Source organism: Phalangium opilio, unplaced genomic scaffold, assembly GCF_054372755.1.
Source record: "Phalangium opilio isolate 3A_F unplaced genomic scaffold, DU_Popi_V2 ptg000209l_1, whole genome shotgun sequence".
Lineage (NCBI taxonomy): Eukaryota > Metazoa > Arthropoda > Arachnida > Opiliones > Phalangiidae > Phalangium > Phalangium opilio.
In genome coordinates this window covers 3,745,248-3,764,092 of record NW_028324217.1, presented here as the reverse complement: position 1 = coordinate 3,764,092, position 18,845 = coordinate 3,745,248, and the positions used below count along the sequence as shown (strand labels likewise).

Below are 18,845 nucleotides of genomic sequence, written 5' to 3'. Positions count from 1 at the left end.
GAATAAGTACACGAGTGGGACGGTTGTATGTTCAATCGTAAGTTGATAAGATATGTTCCATGATAAGTTTGTCATTGGTTACAAACTGGAGCTAGTAATTTTGAAGTGATTGAAGTAGGTCATAGATTCAGGGTAAAGCGACATACGCCTGGTGAGTGAGGCGCTGCTGTCAAATTTGGGCTTAGTAAGTTCAGACTAAATAGGACCTAGATGGAACTTGGTCCTGCAAAATTAATTAACCACCACCGAGTGTAGTTAGGACTTCAATTGACTCGCTTCCGTCGTTCTTCCTCGAACTAGTTATCTCGAGTACCGTAAGTCTCTCAGTAGCATTACTACGTACATGTAGTGTCATACTTATGGAAGGAACATATCTTATAAACTTATGGCTGGTTCAATAAATTTTGAGAATTGAAAATGTATGTAACTTCTATGACCAGCCCTTAGATTTTGATTGAGCCCCCACAAGGGATGCATGCAACCCCTAAAACAAGTTATCAACGAACATTGGAACTCGTGCTTAACGAATGACCCCTTAAATTTAATTAAGAAACTGAACAGACAATGATTTCCTCTAATTTAATTAAGGGGTCATCCCTAAAACAATTTAATCAGGGGCCTTTAGGGAAAAATGGAAATAGAAGTTACATTTTCGACTCAAAATTGATTTCCCAAAGAACCCATACTCAAAATTATTTCTTCGTTGCTAGTCCCTCTTTAGGATTACAAAGTCCATGAATGTATTACCGAGGCAAACTTTTAAAAATCAATCTCGATTAATTCACGAAAACAGCCTTAAGCGGGTTGGCGAGTGCAAAGACCGCTGTCACTTTTCAGTTAGTCAAGGAACTATAGTCAGTGTGTAAGGGGAGGATTCCATCTGACTCGTTTAAGGCTGCTGTAATAAGTTTAAATACACCCTTTGGAATGGAAAGCTATTAGATAGGGGAAAGATTGTGTGGGGAATTTTAACAGTTGTAGAAGTATCGTCACTGCGCATGTGCTCGGGAACGTAACTGGCCTATACATTGGATCATAAGTTTATAAGTGATATGTTCCTTCCATAAGTATGAAAATACCTATACAAGTTCGTAATGCTAGAGATGGGCTTACAGCTCGAGATAACTAGTTCGAGAAGTAGAACGACGGAAGCGAGTCCTACCTACACTTGGTGGGTGTTAATTAATTTTGCAGGACCAAGTTCCATCTAGGTCCTATTTAGTCTGAACTTACTAAGCCCAAATTTGACAGCGCCTCTGTCACCAGGCGTATGTCGCTTTACCCTGAATCTAAGACCTACTTCAATCACTTCGAAATTACAAGCTCCAGTTTGTAAGTTACCAGTGACAAACTTATGATTGGATAAATACACGCGCTTGTCTTTAAAAGTTGTACAAATATATATGGTCACTGCGCACGTGCTAAGCTTTCTTTCTAAAACGTAACTGGCGCATGCGTGAAAAAATTCGGGCGCATATCTTTAACAAGTCGACTTGATTGGTTCCTCTACTGGAATATTTTTGTAGGTCTTCAATATCAGACACGTGTTTATTGTCATTTGTTTATTTCGACCAATTATACTTCACAGATTTGGTTCTGATTTTTGTTACAATCCTTGTCTTCCTTCTTTCATTCATATTTTTCTATAACTGTCCTATAAACATTAATTATTAACCATTTAATTGACACGTTAATTAACGTCAAAATCCGTTGAAAAACATACAATGATTTTAAGGTCCAACGATATCAAATTTGATTTTGAAATATGTAAATAATAAACTTATTTATATTTATAAATTCACTTTAAATTTGGATAAGGGGAACGTGGCGGTTCATCTACAATACTAGTAATAAATAATTTCAAAGTGTCACCAAATATGAAATTGATACGTTCAGTGACAAAAATATCGTGGCTAACCTTGAACAGAAATGATATGGAATAGTTCATTGCTAAATTGAGTTAGACAAATAACACGTCAGTCAAACGTCAGCCTTTCGAACAGGTGGAAAATAATGTATCCCACAACAATATAAGATGAATATCAAATTATTTTAAAAATTCTGTCAGTACAGGATGAGATTTAAAATGCTTAAATGCTATAAATGCATTTAAAATATTTAATTAAGGCTGAAAATGATTTATAAATATATATAATTATAGCTTCTTTCTGGTAGGGAAAGAATTTTTTGCAACTGTATTGAAATTTATGTCAATAAACATAACCCTAAAATACTTTCTATAAGTAATGGTCCAATGGATTAAAGATGAGCTCGTCTCGTGCCTCATGGTGGATCGTTTTCAGATAACGGATTTGCTGGAAACACGAACCATGATCGGCTACTGTGATCTCATTCTTTATCTCGACCAATGAAGTGAAGTAACAGTAGGGCATGACTCTATTCTGTCCCATTTGTAATGAGAAAGTTTAAATCGTAGTAATGATTCTATAGGCCCCTATACTTATGGAGAATATTATAGGGTTAAGGAATTAAAAAAATTAATGTATTCTCCTTTATTAATTTCCTTTAATCATAGATGGCGCAACAGTCAATATTTTTACGTACTCGCACCTATACTATAGGCCAATACGGTGGACCCAAACTTAAGAAGAATATTATAGGGTTTATCGAACGAAGAATTGATGTATTATCCTTCAGTTATTTGTCAGAAATATATTGACAATGAAGCCTGGCTTATCCTAAAAGTTTTCGCATATAAATATGGTTCACACCGAAGGACATTCCAGTGTCTTTCCTACGAAAGCCAGCCTAAAAACACCATGACTCGTTTTGTCGTTAGCATTTCCGCCGTCCTTTGCATTGTGGCTGTTGCCTTTGGTAAGTTTCCCAATTATTGATTTGCTAAAGAATTTAGAAGTTTCAAAACGCCGTCTAGCTGTGAGACCTTTATCTGATTATTGATAGTAATTAATAGAATTATTATCAAAAATAATTAACAAAATTTCAACAAAAGATTAGACAGCAATTGAACTTCAGGTACCTCAGTATTTCAAGAATTTTAATTTAGATTAATAGATGTAGTTGACGTACATTCAAATCAATGTGCACAATAATTCGAAAATGGTAGAATTAACTCAGTTTTAAATCGATTAGTTTAATTTTGATTAAGTTAGAATCGATTGTAATACGACATTTCAAAGGAACTCTCTTTAAAAAAGATGCCGCAGTATTGTCTGCTTTATTGTAGGGTTAATACGGAACAACAAAGACTATAGATAGGGCTTGAAAGTTACCAGTCCACCACATTTAACGTCTTTGGGTGATCCACATACCATATGTACCTTCTTAAGAAACCAAAGGGGTCAACCCCAGACTATTGAATAGGCTCTATCATTTCTCCAAACATTTTACTTTCATAATCTTTTTTTTCTTCTGTAGCTGAAGAGACAACTGAAGCACCCAAACCCACTGAGGCTGCCTCTACTGAAGCCCCAAAGCCAACTGAGTCCGCATCTACTGAAGAACCCAAACCCGAGACAACATCCGAGGCCCCGAAACCAACTGAAGAACCTAAGCCCGATACCACTACCTCAGCTCCCGATGTAACTACCGATCAAGCTGACGACAAGTACACCGCCGCCTGCAAGAAACAGTACGCTGACAAAGAAAACATCACTGCTGTTCAAATTAGCTTGGTAAGGTCATTGCCTAAGTAGTTCCAAAAGTTCACAGAGAAAAAGACCCTGACGTACGTCAGTATCCTTAATAGCAGTAAAACAATCAGCATTAAGGGATACGCTCCTCCCACTTTGTCCAACAAGACCGATAGAGAAAATTATACTAAATTTGTTGTTATGTTTTCAACGCTGTATATTAATTGCCTTTTACATATAGGGTCCTGTTTCTACTTGCGTCTACCAATGCGCCACTGTTACCCAGAAGATCAGACGTGGTATCTTCGAATTGGACATTGTCGAATATTTGGGCAAACCAGTTAACAAGGATGATCACAGCCCATGCGCACCAGATATGGTAAGAAGCGCTAAAACGAAAATGGGGGTTATGTTTTTTTCCCGCGACATCAATGTCATTCGTTTCCTAAACAGGAATGTTTGAGTGGACAATGCTACGTTGGAGCCGATGTTGACGCTTGTCTCGATGCTGACACAAGTTCAGTTAAAATTCAGGTATAAGACACCAGATTACATTAATTAAATTACTTTAAAAATTAATTAACATATTTTAATTCGTGCTGCAGGGAAGTAAGAAGTCCATTTGTAAGAAGGCTTGCGTGAATAAGGAAGGCAAACAAGTTGCCGAAGTCGCCGGAAATGACGGTGCTCTTTGTCAAGCTTCCAAGAAGGTATGTGGCCAATTTTTTGTTGCTCTTTTCTCTGATGTGAATATAGGCCATGATTTTCTCTAGTATTAAGAGGATCCACCTTCTATTATCCCTTTTTTCCCTTATTTACATTTCATGGATACGTTGTTTCCTACAGGTTTGGAAAATAAATGTGCCCGTTCCTGGATTCTGCCAATCCGGAGAATGTCAAGCAATTATGTAAATCTACCTGCTATATATATATATAAATAAACCTATTTTTCTTTCAATCATTTTTGAATCAAAATAATTTTATCGTCAATAAATCAAATCTCAAAAGTCAGTGATAAATCAGAGGGAAGATCCGGATGGTATGTGGACAACAAAGACGTTATATATGGCTCCAAACAAAAGGACTTTGGTAACGTTGAAGTCCTATCTAAGGTCTTTGGGTCCACATATCACCGGATGTTCAATCTTAACCCTATTCCAAGAAGATGATAATGCTCTCCGGCTGTTTTGAAAAGGTTATATTTGAAAAAAAGGTGAAACCAGCAAAGTATTAAACATATTTCTTAAAAAAATAATTTTAGACTTTGTTTAGGCCTAAATATTTTCGTGGTAAAAAATTAAAGTCGACTTTGATTGTCTTCATTTTTGAGGTTTAAAGTTAGCATATATTGTTTACGCTAAGTAGATAGGCGACTTCAATTCTTGTCTCTTGAACTATGACGATTGTGAGTGACTTCTGCACTTATGTTCTCTAATTGAGGAATTAAATTTTTCTCATAGTCAACCCCCTTAATATGAAATTAGTAGCCCGTCTATATAGCGTTATAAGTTTTTTATTGTTTGTCTATGGTTTAATTTGAAATTAACAGCTCAGTTCAGTAAAAGGTTTTGTGAGAGTCGGCCACGCGCTTTTCAAGTCTCCTTATGGAATTCATATCAATTGAAAATTGTGCTAAGCCTTTTTTCGTGATGTGTATCGTGCGCGTTACGTGAACTGTAATGTTTAAACACTGCGTCATTACCAGGAGTCAAAGGTAAGTAGGCAACTACTTGTTAACACCTGTTTGTTGTTCACTCAGAGAGGCAACGGGAATCACATGTCAAGAGCTTATTTAATCTTCAGGAGGCAACCCAAAGTATTCATGGTGTGCTAAGTTAGGTTAGGGTTAGGTTCGATTTGAGCCAGAAGCCGGCAACTTGACCCCCATTGAACCAAACGTAGCCCAACAAAACCAAATCAAATTTACGTAAAAGCAAATCTAAACTAAGCCTAATGCACTATGAAGACATTTTGTGTCAGGTCTCCGCCTTATCCTCGTGATTTTGGTTATAGACTCTGTTCAATGTAGGGGTCAGTTAGCCGTATTTTAGTCAGCCCCATTTCAAAAACATTACACAAAATTACACTCCAAAGCATATTTATATTTGAATACTCGTTAACAATACATTAAATTTCTTTCTTCGTAACTTTAAAACTAATCTCCTGATACAAAGCACCTTTACAAATCGAAACGCAAATCGTTAAGATGAAATCAATCCAACCCACAGTAAAATTCAACATAAACAATAGAACCCACTTAGTTGCTGAGATATTTTTGTAAAAATACATAACGAAAAAGCCAGTATAAATATCGTTAGTTATTAAAATACCTTGGAAATACAGTAAAGGTTGTCCCAAATAATCTAATTGTACAAACAGAGTCAGAAGTAATCCCACAAAACTAAATACAAATCCCGCAAACCACCAATAAAATGAGAAAACGCCAAAGTAAAAAATTCCATTGATGTCTGGATTTTTCAGCAATAATTTGGCACCATTAAAAGTTCTTGCGTTTTGTTGAATTGCTTCGCATATTGTTAAGGGTCCTACTTCGTTTATAACCCCTTCAATCCAACCCAGACGGTAACCTTTCTTGTGTCCAATCATGGACAAGTAAAAGAATTCGGTAATAGAGGCAGTAGGTCCACCATCAAAGGATACATCTTTTTCGACTTTAACTTTACAAGCTACAAATGATCCCATCATTACTGTTGGGAGTATATTAAGCGTTTTAATGAAAAATCTGATGGCTCCTAATTGGCCAGTTAGTCGCAGTCCGGACAAAAATTTCGTGGCAGGACCTGTCCGGTTATCAGGGTCATAATTTATGAATCCTTGTCCTATTGGGTATTTTCCATCGTGTATGAACTTTGCCAGTCCTTTAAAAAATATTTAACGTCATGATGTTTTCTTGCACAACCAAGGACGTTACACTTAAGTTGCATAAGTTTTTAAGATGTGTTCCATAAGTATGACACTATGTATACTTCGTAATGCTAGAGACTTACAGCTCGAGCTAGTTCCAGAACGACCAGCGAGAATTGAAGTCCTACACTCGGTGGTTAATTTTGCAGGACTTCCATCTTCCCCTATTTAGTCTGTAGTATTTAGTCTATTGACAACGCCTCACCAGGCGTCGCTTTACCCTGAATCTATGGCTTACATCACTTCATGACAAGCTCTCAGTAAACAGTGAAAAACTTATGGAACACATCTTGTGAGCTTATGGTTCTCTCTTCTCTAACCTTTAACAGCATCTTCAGTCAGCAAACTGTCTTCGTCCAAATGCAAAATCCAGTCGTTATCACTTAGTGCGCTTACACCATCCTCCAAGCAATACTGAAGGTTACGACCTTTGAACAACGTACCCCTTTTCGTTACATAAGTACTTGGCACAACAATCTGCTTGATTTTATCATCATTTGCAAAAATGCCAAGATCAATTTTGTTTTCGGTAACAACTTCAATTACGAATCGTTTCAATCCCACTTTTAAACACAGTTTTTTGTTGAATTCTACATTGGCCTTTATAAGGTCGGGGTATGACCCTTTGGTTACAATTCTCAGCGATATTAAGGGTAACTTCATTCGGTTGATTGCGGTGGTCTTTAGATTAACCGGTTCAGGGAAACAGTTATGGAATAACAGACCAGCGCAAGTCATAACGGTGTAATAAACACGTCCTATGATGGAGATAGTTAACGATATGGTAATACAGGCGTAGCTAAAGTAGCCGAAAGTTGTCAAAGATTCAGATCGTAGCCTCCATTTTGTTTCCAGTAATTGATTCAAGGAATTGTTGTAGTAATTCAGCGCTGATTGGACAAATACCCATAAGGTGCATAGAGTAATGCAGTGGAAAATATGACGCATTAGTGACATATTTTGGAAGATCTCCTGCAATTTTTAATATTTTAAATATTCATAAGTGCATGAGAAATTTCTTAAAAGTTTATTGTGGAGTTATCGCTTTAACCAGTGTTAACCAACGTCTGTTAAAAAAACGACAATATCTTGAAATTTGTACTTACCTACCTAAAAGGTATTATTGTTGCTTTCACTACGTTTGCCTTTGGAAAGGTTTGAGACAAACAATCCAGAATCAGAGTTCGGCTACACTTCACCTGTGTATTTAATTCTTAAATGTCTTGACGTTTAGCGAGGAATTACTTTAGCAAACCAGGAAAAGGTATGAATAATTATACGAATACATCACAAATAATTATAGCTGAGACTAACACCACATAAAGGACTTAAAAACGTGTGTATATGGACGAAGACACAAAACTTAAATACGAAAACACAGGTGCTGGTAGCTTTAAAACTATATAAATTTTTTTGGTCTCTGATAAGTTCCTTCTACAGGGTTGGCAACTACCTATCCAGTCCGGTTTAAACCACCTGGTTTAATCCGGATTAATCCACTTAAAAAAATCCACCTAAAATATCCGGCTTAATTATGAATGGGGAAAAATCAATTTTGTGCTTTAAAAATAATTAAAATACAACCAGAAACAAGGAAAAAATATATGAAGCGATAACTAAAGATTAATGATAAAAGCTCAGGTAGCTAATTGGACCAAGTCATCTTGCGACTTATTGCCACTTATCTAACGCCTTTACAATGCATGGAGGGGTGGTGGCTAGCCCCTTTGCCACAGCTAACCGACAGCTCCCTATACTAACTATTACCGTTAACCTCTGCAAGTTTTGATGGAAAGGAGAAACCGGGTTAGACCGCGGAGGAAAACTCCTTTAACAAGCGGGGAGAGAACATGCAAACTCTACGCTGAAGGATTTCTTCCCAGATTTTTCACCCGGTGCCACAGTCCGGGATCGAACCCGGGATCCTCTTGCTGCGAGGCGAAAGCGCTAACCGCTACACCACCCCACTAATAGTTACGTTAGCAGTTACTGTCCAGTTACAGCTTACAATATATTACCAGTATTACTCGAACTTAAAGCATAGTGTGGTTCCAGTGGATCCCCTACAAGTTCACTTTCCTTACGAACTCCAGTTTTGGCTTGGGAAAGCTAGAGGCATTTGTGGGCGGAATTTATACGTGCATGTATAAATCCCGCCCACTAGCCTTTGCCAAGCCAAACCCGGAGTTTAGAAGGAAAGTCCCCTTGTAAGGGATCCACTGGAGCCGCGCTAGTGTTAGGCTCGTGCACTCAGGAAAGAAATAGATTTCATGAAAACATTTTAGTAGTTAAACTAGAAGACGATTTTGTATTGGAACCGGGGCTAGGGGTCGGGGAGTGCCCCAAAGCTCAAATAAGAGCTAAACAGAAGTACTTTGCCTTCAAAAAACCTAAAATGACTAGTTTTTTTAAAAAATCCGGATAAATCCAATAAAATCCGGTTAATCCAATAAAAACCACTGGTCTGGATTTTATTCAAATTATCCGGATTTTTGCCAACCCTGTCCTTCTACACTGTTGACTTGAATCCCGTGTAAACTTTAACAGCTACAGTTGGTGCGCGCAGAGTTATATGGTAAAATTTTAATTAAGTTTAAGTGTCATATACTTTTATTTCTCGTGATACATAAGACACTTTTGCGTCCAACTACAATTACTACGTCTAACACAAAATAAATTGCTTTGCGAGTCTCAGTTCTGCGAATGTTGTGTCAGAGCATAAGTTCATAAGATATGTTCCCTATAAGTTTGTCACTGGTTACAAACTGGAGCTTGTCATGAAGTGATTGACGTAGGTCATAGATTAAAGGTTAAGCGACATACGCCTGATGAGGCGCTGTCAAAGGCTTAGTGCAATCTGAATAGGAAGATGGACTGCAAAACCGAGTGTAGTCACTAAACCAATGGCGGCATGGCATGCGCAGTAGTCGTTTTTAAGACCAATTGAATGCTAATTATTTTGTAATAAGATATCATTTATTTTTTTAATTGTTTTCCATTTATATTTAGAAGGTTATGTTACCTGAATTTTTTAAATTTAAATCGGCGGCCATCTTAGAAAATGGCTGTTATGTCTTTCTACCTTAGTTAAATAGTTGTATTCTTACCAGGGATAGATGTAGTTTTAGAAGTAGGAATGGAGAACGGTTAGTATTTACTTCAGTTATTCCGACTCATAGACCATCCAGTATAGAGCCCCTCCCTCCAACACGTAACGAAAAGTTCAAATTATCTTATCGGCTCAGTTAAACTACGTTTTGATGACGTTGCTGACGGGAACATCGAAAAATACATAATTCCTTTTTACCTTTGTCGCCATGACCCTCCCGCCTCTTCTTTCATACCCCCCCCCGCCGTCCCGTGGAAGGGGGTCCGGGACTTTGACGCGCGCCCAGACTACACTGTTCTCCATTCCTACTTCTAAAATTAAATCAATCCCAGTTCTTACATAAATATGCACCATTGGAGATAAAGCTTTGTGTGGGTTTGAAGAAACATTTAAGAGCTTTTAGATAAAGCGCGAAGTTTGCTTGTAACGCCGCCTTCCGATAAGTTTTACTTTCGTTTCTCTCTCATTTAGATTCTAGTGTTAGCGACCTTAAAACAGAGTGATTGAAAACGGGGTACGGGTACAGTGGTAGGAAACTAAACAGTCACAGAGTCTCTCCCAACTTCAGAGATAAAAACCAAGGCCACAATTTCATCCTAACTTAAGTTGGTTTTAGAAATCCCTTCGTTATGGAATCAAGACGGAACTAGGCCTAAATGTAAAACGTTTGATATATTTTTATAACAATCGTGTGCTAGAACGGTAAGTTATTTAAATGAAATGCTATTGCGGAAATATTCAGGGTTTAAATAATAATTAACTTTGCCTTATTTATTGTCATTACAGTTTTTCATTTGGTTAAATTAACGGAGATACCAAACCCAACTTAAAATGAGTTCCAAATCGAAGAAATCTATTCCGAATGTTAATAAAAGAGGTAAGGCTAAGAAGGGTTTGTTTTAAGTATTGACAAGAAGCGATATCTAGTTTACTAGGAAGAAAGGTATAAATTCGCCACATTTCTAGCTTTATCTCCAGTCCAAACGTATAGGGTCCGGAGTTAATCTCCGCCTCTAAATTACAACCAACTGGCATCTCATTGGTTCTTGAAAACTCACGTCAGCACGACGCGAATGACGAAAATTACTTGTATTTTCCGACTGAGGAGAGGCAGCGAAATTGCCTGGCCTTCTTTTACGTCCCCCATTGTATTTTGAAAGGGGGACTGGGACTATGGCGCGCGAATACTTGGGCATCTTATAACTTCTCCCTAATAAACTAGATATCACTTCTTGATATAATGTTATGTCATCTGCCCTTTTCCTTTAATAAAACATTACTTAACCATTACATCAAAGAACTGTAACAAAACCACTTTCACAATAATAACAACATTATTTTATAACTTAGATGTAGACAGTGAGACATCTTCCGAAGAGTCAACTTCTACTGACGAGTCCGAGTCCGAAGACGAAGGAACTGCAACCGCTCCTTATTCTATCAATTTGGAGTACGACATTCATTTGCGTCTCAGCAACAAAGACATCAAAAAGAAAATTCTAAAGAATAAATACTTCGAAAAAGTTGCCAGTAAAAGTAAATTTGAGTTATTGCAACTAGAAACCCTCGGTCGACCATCGACTTACGAATTGGCGCAATTTGCTGCTAAATGCTTTGAAAACTCTCATCCAAACGAAAGTAGAGATGTTTTACTAAGAGGTTGGAAAATGTTAACAACTGCCACTAATACTAATATTGAAAACGGTTACTTTGGAATTGCGTATATAAACATTAAAAAACTTCAAGTAGTTATCGCGCATCGCGGTACTAAAAACAGCAATGAGGAACCGTACAAAACTCACTTACAAGCTATATACGAAAGATACCACAAGCAAGTCCATTCAGCGGTCACTTTCGCGTACGAGGTCATCAAAGAACTTGAGGGGAAATTACCAGCGCGCTTCCAATTATTTTTCACTGGACATGGTTTCGGCGGATGGTTGGCTCAAATTGCCGCGTTTAGTGTCCAGTACTTGGTTAAAGACGAAGGCAACGAAGACGTGTTTCTGCAACGCGAGAATCCTGATGACGGATACTTAGTTCACACTGAGGTATTTGATAGCGTCGGATGTGAGGATTTATTAATTAATTTGGTTGATTACTTCGATGTCCGTTATGAAGACAAGAAGATTGATTTGAACAACTTGGACATCACCAACTTTGTTGTATCACCAAATGTGATTAACTGTTTAAACAAACACATTGGGAATGTTGTTCTTATAACTAAACCTGATTCGGACAATTTTTCTTTGACTGATCAGTACTATCAAGATTCCAGTAGTTTACAACTCATCTTGGACTACCTGTCATCTAGTCATAATATGCGAGTCGTAATGGATTGGCCAGTGAATGACGTGTTACCGGTGGGTGACGAATGTGAGACGTTACTTTTACCTACGTTTAAATGGCTTGACAATTGTGCAATTCCAAATACCAAAACCCAAGCTTTCGTTTATGCTCAGAGACAAAGTCAAGGTTATTTTCCAGTCAGGTATCAAACCAAACCATTTAAAGAAGACACATGTAACCTCAGTGTCTTTACGTTGACCGAACAGAAGTTTTTAAAGCACATTCAATGGATACGAGGTGTTCCCGAGTACTTTAAACCAATTACATTGTTTAAAAATATTTTGCCATCAAATGAAATTGAATCTAGTTACATACTTGAACAATTTCAATACTTAGAAATCAAATCTGGTAAAATTAAGTCACAATGCGACAACGGAAGAAATTTAGGACAATTAGTATCTTTTGTTAAGAGATTACTTGAATTTTACCCTGAGCTTAAAGATGAGTCCGAAAAATCTTTGACAATTCATGAGGTTCGAAAATTCGCTTATAAAAATGAGTCGATCGAGTACAGTAATAAGTTGAAAACGATGACTGATTTTTTCAGCAAAAACTGCGAACTTAGTGAAGATGTCAAGAAATTTGACAAAACAATTTTACAAATTCGAACAAATAATGATTGCGATACCGATGTTGTTACCACCATGATGAACAAGTTGCTTAAAAAGCATGAACACTATTTACTTATGCGCTTACAGAATGTACTAGCTTTAAATAAGTCGGTTAGTTTAAAAGAAGTGCTTATGTCACAGGCCTTTGGAAAAGTAGTTTTAGTTTTAGATTGTAATCTGAGCCCAATGAATTCGGACGAAAATGAAGTTAAAGAATTTTTTAAACAACTCGTAAAAGTAATGATTAATCCCAATGTTAAGCAAAACGTCAGACTTATCATAATTAGTGTAGTTAGAACCGATTTAACCATCTACTTGGAAAAGTTAACTAAGAAAAAATTTAAAGATGCCGTCAAAATTGTGGACTTTGAAGGCTTAAAATGGACTGACTTAACATCAGACGCCCAAAAAATCCTTTTGTCAAAAAACATGGTGATATTTCAAGGCTCCGTTGATGCAATATCTTTGAAAAGTCTTCTGAGTGAAAACGAGGTAATTCATGATATCATTGACAATTCAACCATAATTTCATTAATGAAAGACAGGCTTATACAAATCGGAAATCAAGTCCCTGACTTGGGAAAAATCACGAGTTGTTACGTCCCACGAGTTTTTCTAATAGAATTACAGGTTAATGCCAGTGTAGTGTTAGACAACAAAAATACCAGAGAAATTATTGCAATTAGTGGGCAAGAAATAAAGAAAAACAATTTGGAAATGTTTTTCGACGTAAAACCAGATATCGTGCAAATGTGCGATGAGAATCAGTTTGATTTAGACCGTGGTAGGATATTTATATTAAGTGACAAGTATAGTAGAGAAAATTTTGATCAATTAGTTGAACAAGTGGAGATTTCCAAAAACGCAATAAATGTTCATTGGTTAACGCTTGAATTGAATATTTTAAAATGGAAAGAAACCCATGGTTCTGTAGATTACATTAGACAACATCTGGATCATGATGAGTACGTGAAAACGGTGTTTGAAAAACTGTACGATTGTCCGAATATTATTAGAAAAACTCAAAAATGGGACGAAACTGAAATTGAAAATGCTAGGAAACTTATTAAATCGCTGGTCATTTCAGACACAGCCGGAATGGGTAAAACAACTACCTTAACCAATTTAAGTCTCAAAATTAAGTCAAATAATCCTAGCTTATGGGTAGTTCGAATAAATCTAAGTGATTGCACCAAGGTTTTAAAAGCAGTTTGTAAGGATTTTTGGCCTGAAAAATTTGGCAAACCTAAAGTATCGAACGCGGTTGATTTCTTAATAGATAAAATTATGAATTGTAACGTAAATACTAGACTCTCAACAGCATTGGAGAAAAACTTATTTAAACGAAAATTAATTGATATCGGTAATGTCGTTCTATTATTCGACGCGTTTGATGAAATCTGCCCCAATTATGAAAGCGTTTTCATCGAGTTACTTAGCGTCTTAATGAAAACCAAGGTCACAAACATTTTCGTCACCGCAAGACCATTCTCAAGAGACCAAATTGAAACGGTACTAAAAACCCATCATTTTGTAATGCGGGAATTTACGAAAGACGATCAAGTTAAATTTTTGGTTGATGTTTGGACTAATAATGAAGATGTTCTTGATTCACCGGATGTTTTGATGATAAAAGCCACGAAATTGATTGAAGATTTCAAAATTTCAATTGCTGACGCGGAGACAAAATTTACAGGAGTTCCATTGCAATGTCGTCTGTTAGCCGAAGTATATGCAGACACGGATATTAGTAATATATCAAGTAACATATCCTTGGTTAGTTTATACGAAGCCTTTGAGCGTAAGAAGATCGAAATTTACGAAAATGAAAAACGTAAGAGTACCCGCGGTGACATCAATTTGGAAGACAGTGAGGAACTGGCCATTAGACAGCTACGAGAATTTCATCGTCAGTTGGCTCTCGAGATAGAATACGAATCATATGATTCAGCCCCGATTGAAATGCAGTACTTTGAACCCGAAATCAAGAAGATACTTGAGAAAAAAGCCTTAAAGGTGGGATTGGTTGTCAGAGTTAAAAATCAACCGCAATTCGTCCATCGAACCTTCGTGGAGTTTTTTGTCGCGAATTTTTTTACTAATGCCCTAGAAAAACAACGTATTCCTGAAAGCATCGTTCAAGCTATCATGACTGAAATTATGACTGGAATTAGATTTGATTTTGTTCGTGTATTTTTCAATGGATGTTTAAAGAACTTGAAGTACTACAGACCAGTTGTTGAACGTTTCAGTCTGGCATTTTCGAAACTGTTTCGAAGCAATTCTGAAAAATCTTCTTGGTTGTCTGAAGTTACCTCAAACACCGCTTTCCATATGGCCATAAATTACAACCTTAAAGAAGTATTTAAATTTCTTGTGGATTGCTGTTTAAACAAGTCCACAGCCGAAACCTTGGTCTATTTCGTTAACGCTGTGAATCTTGGTTTTGAAACACCAACCGTACTTGCCTTGAAGAACAATAATTCGGACAGCAAGGAACTCCTGGATTATCTACTTGGAAAAATCCGAGGATCATCACAAAAGGTTCAATGGGTATTTTTGTTCGGAAACATCCTCAACCGGAAATGTCGGCAAACGTTTATGAATTACGTAGAAGACCACGCCGGTGATGTACTGGATTCTATGACTACTAAAATTCGAGATAAAATGTATTTGGCAACTGAATTGTTTGATGCAGCTCAACGTGGTAATGTAAAGGACTTACGCGACATTTTAAAAAAAGCTGGCGATAAAGACACTCGGCACTTTTTAATGTTAGCATATAAGGAATCTTTCTCAACAGCGTTGAATATCGCGGTTTGGAATGGGAGATTAGAAGCTGCCAAGTTTCTCATGGAACAAGTACCATCCGCCGTACCGTTCATATTCAGTCGGCCTTATAACAGTCTGCTTGAAGACGCTGTGTATTCGGATAGCGCTGAGATGGTCCAATTGGTTACTTCGAGACTATCTGAGAACAGTCACATGTTACAAGACTGGTTTACTATGGCTGAGATCATTGACAACAACCGCGACGACATGCTCTCGATTTTATTGGACCTTGGATTAGAAACGACCACTGTCGTTGAACTTCCCGACATGTTTGATAGCTTATTAGGATACGCAGTTAGGCATGGAAAAATTAAAATTGTGCAGACGATTCTTAGCCATGGTGTCGATGTGAACAGACGTCATGAGGATTCAGGCAACACAGTCTTACACCGGTCTGTTTTCTCGAGAAATCCTTATGGAGTTTCCTTACTGTTGAGAAAGGGGGCCCTTGTCAACGCGGTTGACGAGAATGGAGATACCCCATTACACTATGCCGCAATGAACATGGACGATATTCCCCCACGTATATTTTCAGTCTTAAATTTGTTAGGGAATCTTAACCCGGTGAATCACATAAATGAAACTCCATTTGACGTTGCACTTATTATGGAAAATACCGGAGCTCTCGTAGCACTATTGCCATCACAGCCTTTTGTTACATCGTTGGATCACGATTCGCGCAAATTCTTCTGGGCAAAATCGTTAGAACTCAAGTTAGGCCTAACGAAAGAGAAATTAAAGTCTCTTGGTCTTGAAATTGACGAAGGTGGTAGATTTATACATTGCGACGTGGAAGAACAGTTCGACAGACTTGCGATAACCGCTGATTATTTTGTGGCCGATTATTTAATTAACCAAATAAAGGATATTCATCACGAAGACACTTACGTTCTTGACCTTATGATTGATATCATAGTTAAAGATGAATTTGATGTTGTGAAGAAATTCTTTAATCAATTACTATATCGCCACGAATTTGAAGAGGAAATTCTGCACCGAATTGGTGACATTCTGCACCAAAGGTTTCTACAACAGAAGGATTATGACGAAGAAAACGCGTGTAACATATCATTGCACCAATTGGTCTCGGATTACCAAGAAAGCATACTGGAATTCTTGCTCAATTGTTTTAAAGACACTCCGTTATTTCTTCATCATCTTACCACTCAAAACGAAAATAAGCAAACGGTACTACATTTAACCATCGATGCGGAATACATCGAACTTTCTAACATCATACTAAACTCTCTTCAAAATTGCACTCCAGGCGACAAGAAGACAATTTTAGTGGCAACGTTGCATCAAGACTATGCGATACAAGAACGTCTAAAACCTCTGATTAAATTGATGGGAGACTTTGATTTTCTCGAAGACATTCGTGAGGAATTTGAAAAAACTTCACAAACACTGGATAAATTGAATGACGCGGAGATTTATTTTAAACTGGACCAATTGAAAGATATTCTTCAAGAGGCTAACAAGAAGATGGGTAATAGGCTGTCATTCGCGTCGGAAGAAACGAGGGACTTTTGCAAAATTAACTTCTATCAGCTGACGTATTACACTGCGTTAAATCTGGCAGTTGACGGGGGACATTTTGAATGTGTCACTTACCTTATAGAGAAAGGGTTCCCATTGAACCCACCGTATTCCGATGAAAGGTACGAGTGGGAAGATTACGAATTTTACAAGAGAAAAATTATCATACCACCTTTGTACAACGCCATAAAAAATGGAAACATCAATATGATTGAATTTCTTCTAGAAAATGGGGCCAATATCAACGCCTATTATTCATTTTGGACTGCATTGAAAGTCGCGGTTTATTACAAATTTACGGAAATTGTAGAATTCCTGCTTAAATACGACAAAAACATTGAAGGTCTTGATAACTCCCTTCTTTTGGCGTCCGAAAGAGGTTACTCTGATATCGTTATTAAACTACTAAATGCCGGGGCCAACGTTAACTGCAAAGACGAAAGTAATTTCACACCACTCCACTACGCCACGTCACACAGAAATGTCGTCTCCGTATCGGCCATGTTGCAAAAAGGTGCCATAATTAACGTGCAAAATTCTATCGGCCAGTTTCCGCTTCATATAGCGGCTGAAAAAAGTATCGTCGAAGTGGTTCGTTTACTGTTGGATAAAGGCGCGCAAGTCAACGTGGTTAACGAAGACAAAGACACACCGTTGCATCTCGCAGTAAGGTGCAATAGTTCCGATGTGATTGCTTGTTTGATAGAAAAAGGAGCCGATATTGAAGCCGCTAATGCGAAAGGTAAAACACCTTTAGATTTGAAGGCGAATATAATCCGGTACAAGAGTGAATCTTCTTTCGTGGAAGTAGAAGGTGGATGGAGTCGCACGCAGCGAAGACAGCCAAAACAAGAGTTGGACCGTTGGAGTTAAAAGAACTGTAAAGACGTCATCGGCGGGTGGATAAAAATTATTTGAAATACGTCATAGGTAAGACGTGGTTCAAGGAAACTTAATTTGCTTTATTTTGAAAACTGCCAGTTTAGGAATTGTCACTACAATCTAGCTACCCAAAAAATTTGATTATCGAAAGTTTCTATAATTTTAACTGTATTTGACTTAAGTCGAATGTTTAAATTCCTTGCCAAAATGACTTAATAATTAAAATCAAAATGAAATGTTAAATTTTCAAGCTTAATTGTAAATTTACATATAAATTACTTATAATTTAAATCATCCTATTTTTAAACTGAATATGCGTTTGAACTAAGTTGGGTAAAATGTAAAATCTATTTTTTTTTGGATCAAATTGAAATGAATTTTTGAAACAAATTTAAAATTAAATTTAATTTTGTAATATTAAAGTCTAATATAATTTAAATAATTCTAAATGTTTAATTAAACTTAATATTTGTAGAGGTAGTAAAATTTGAAACCAAATATGTTTTGTTCGACCTTTTCAACAACAGGCCATAAAACTTAAAACAATTTAAAAAAATATTTATTGTTGACAAATTTTAATAAACATCAATAAGGAAAACATCGTAAAATAATTAAAACAATTTTGAACTTTTTCAGGATAGTTTTATACAAAAAAAGGATATGGACTTAGAATAAGCGTAAAAATAAACGTAGGTACGAATTTGCGAAAAGGTGCGACAATTAACTGCTCACAGTTAAAGGGTAAATGAAGGTAAGAAAATATTACACCTAAAAAGAACGGCTGCCTTTTCTAAATATAAAAGGAAAATATTAAAATAAATAAATTATCTCTTATTACAAATTAATTAGCATTTCATTAGTCTTAAAAACAATCAAGGACTACTGCGCCACCCGCCATTGGTTTAGTGGCGTCTGCTAAATCGAACCTCTTACAACTTACCTCTCTCAGCCTGTGAGAATTCAACCAATCCCGTAGGTGGTAAT

General features: G+C 36.8%; 2 protein-coding genes across 2 annotated transcripts; both read left to right on the top strand.

Annotated features, from left to right (window-relative positions):
* The first annotated feature begins 1,595 nt into the window (after positions 1-1,595).
* On the top strand, positions 1,596-4,573 carry LOC149618452 (uncharacterized). Its single transcript, XM_089854787.1, has 6 exons — positions 1,596-2,838; positions 3,400-3,656; positions 3,856-3,993; positions 4,068-4,148; positions 4,220-4,324; positions 4,461-4,573. Exons 1-6 carry the CDS (start codon positions 2,643-2,645, stop codon positions 4,524-4,526), a joined length of 843 nt encoding a protein of 280 aa, XP_089710913.1. The 5' UTR covers positions 1,596-2,642; the 3' UTR covers positions 4,527-4,573.
* A 5,338-nt stretch (positions 4,574-9,911) lies between these two features.
* LOC149618451 (uncharacterized) lies at positions 9,912-18,800 on the top strand. The gene is made up of 3 exons (XM_089855647.1): positions 9,912-10,350; positions 10,435-10,525; positions 10,999-18,800. The coding sequence occupies exons 2-3, from the start codon at positions 10,480-10,482 to the stop codon at positions 17,850-17,852; spliced, it is 6,900 nt and encodes a 2,299-aa protein (XP_089711773.1). The 5' UTR covers positions 9,912-10,350; positions 10,435-10,479; the 3' UTR covers positions 17,853-18,800.
* The last annotated feature ends 45 nt before the right edge of the window (positions 18,801-18,845 follow it).

Coding starts and splice junctions, on each gene's coding strand:
- LOC149618452 (XM_089854787.1), top strand. CDS start 2,643: ATGTATTATCCTTCAGTTATTTGTCAGAAATATATTGACAATGAAGCC. Junction 3,657..3,855: donor CTGCTGTTCAAATTAGCTTG/GTAAGGTCATTG, acceptor TTTTACATATAG/GGTCCTGTTTCTACTTGCGT. Junction 4,149..4,219: donor CAAGTTCAGTTAAAATTCAG/GTATAAGACACC, acceptor TTCGTGCTGCAG/GGAAGTAAGAAGTCCATTTG.
- LOC149618451 (XM_089855647.1), top strand. CDS start 10,480: ATGAGTTCCAAATCGAAGAAATCTATTCCGAATGTTAATAAAAGAG. Junction 10,526..10,998: donor TCCGAATGTTAATAAAAGAG/GTAAGGCTAAGA, acceptor TTTATAACTTAG/ATGTAGACAGTGAGACATCT.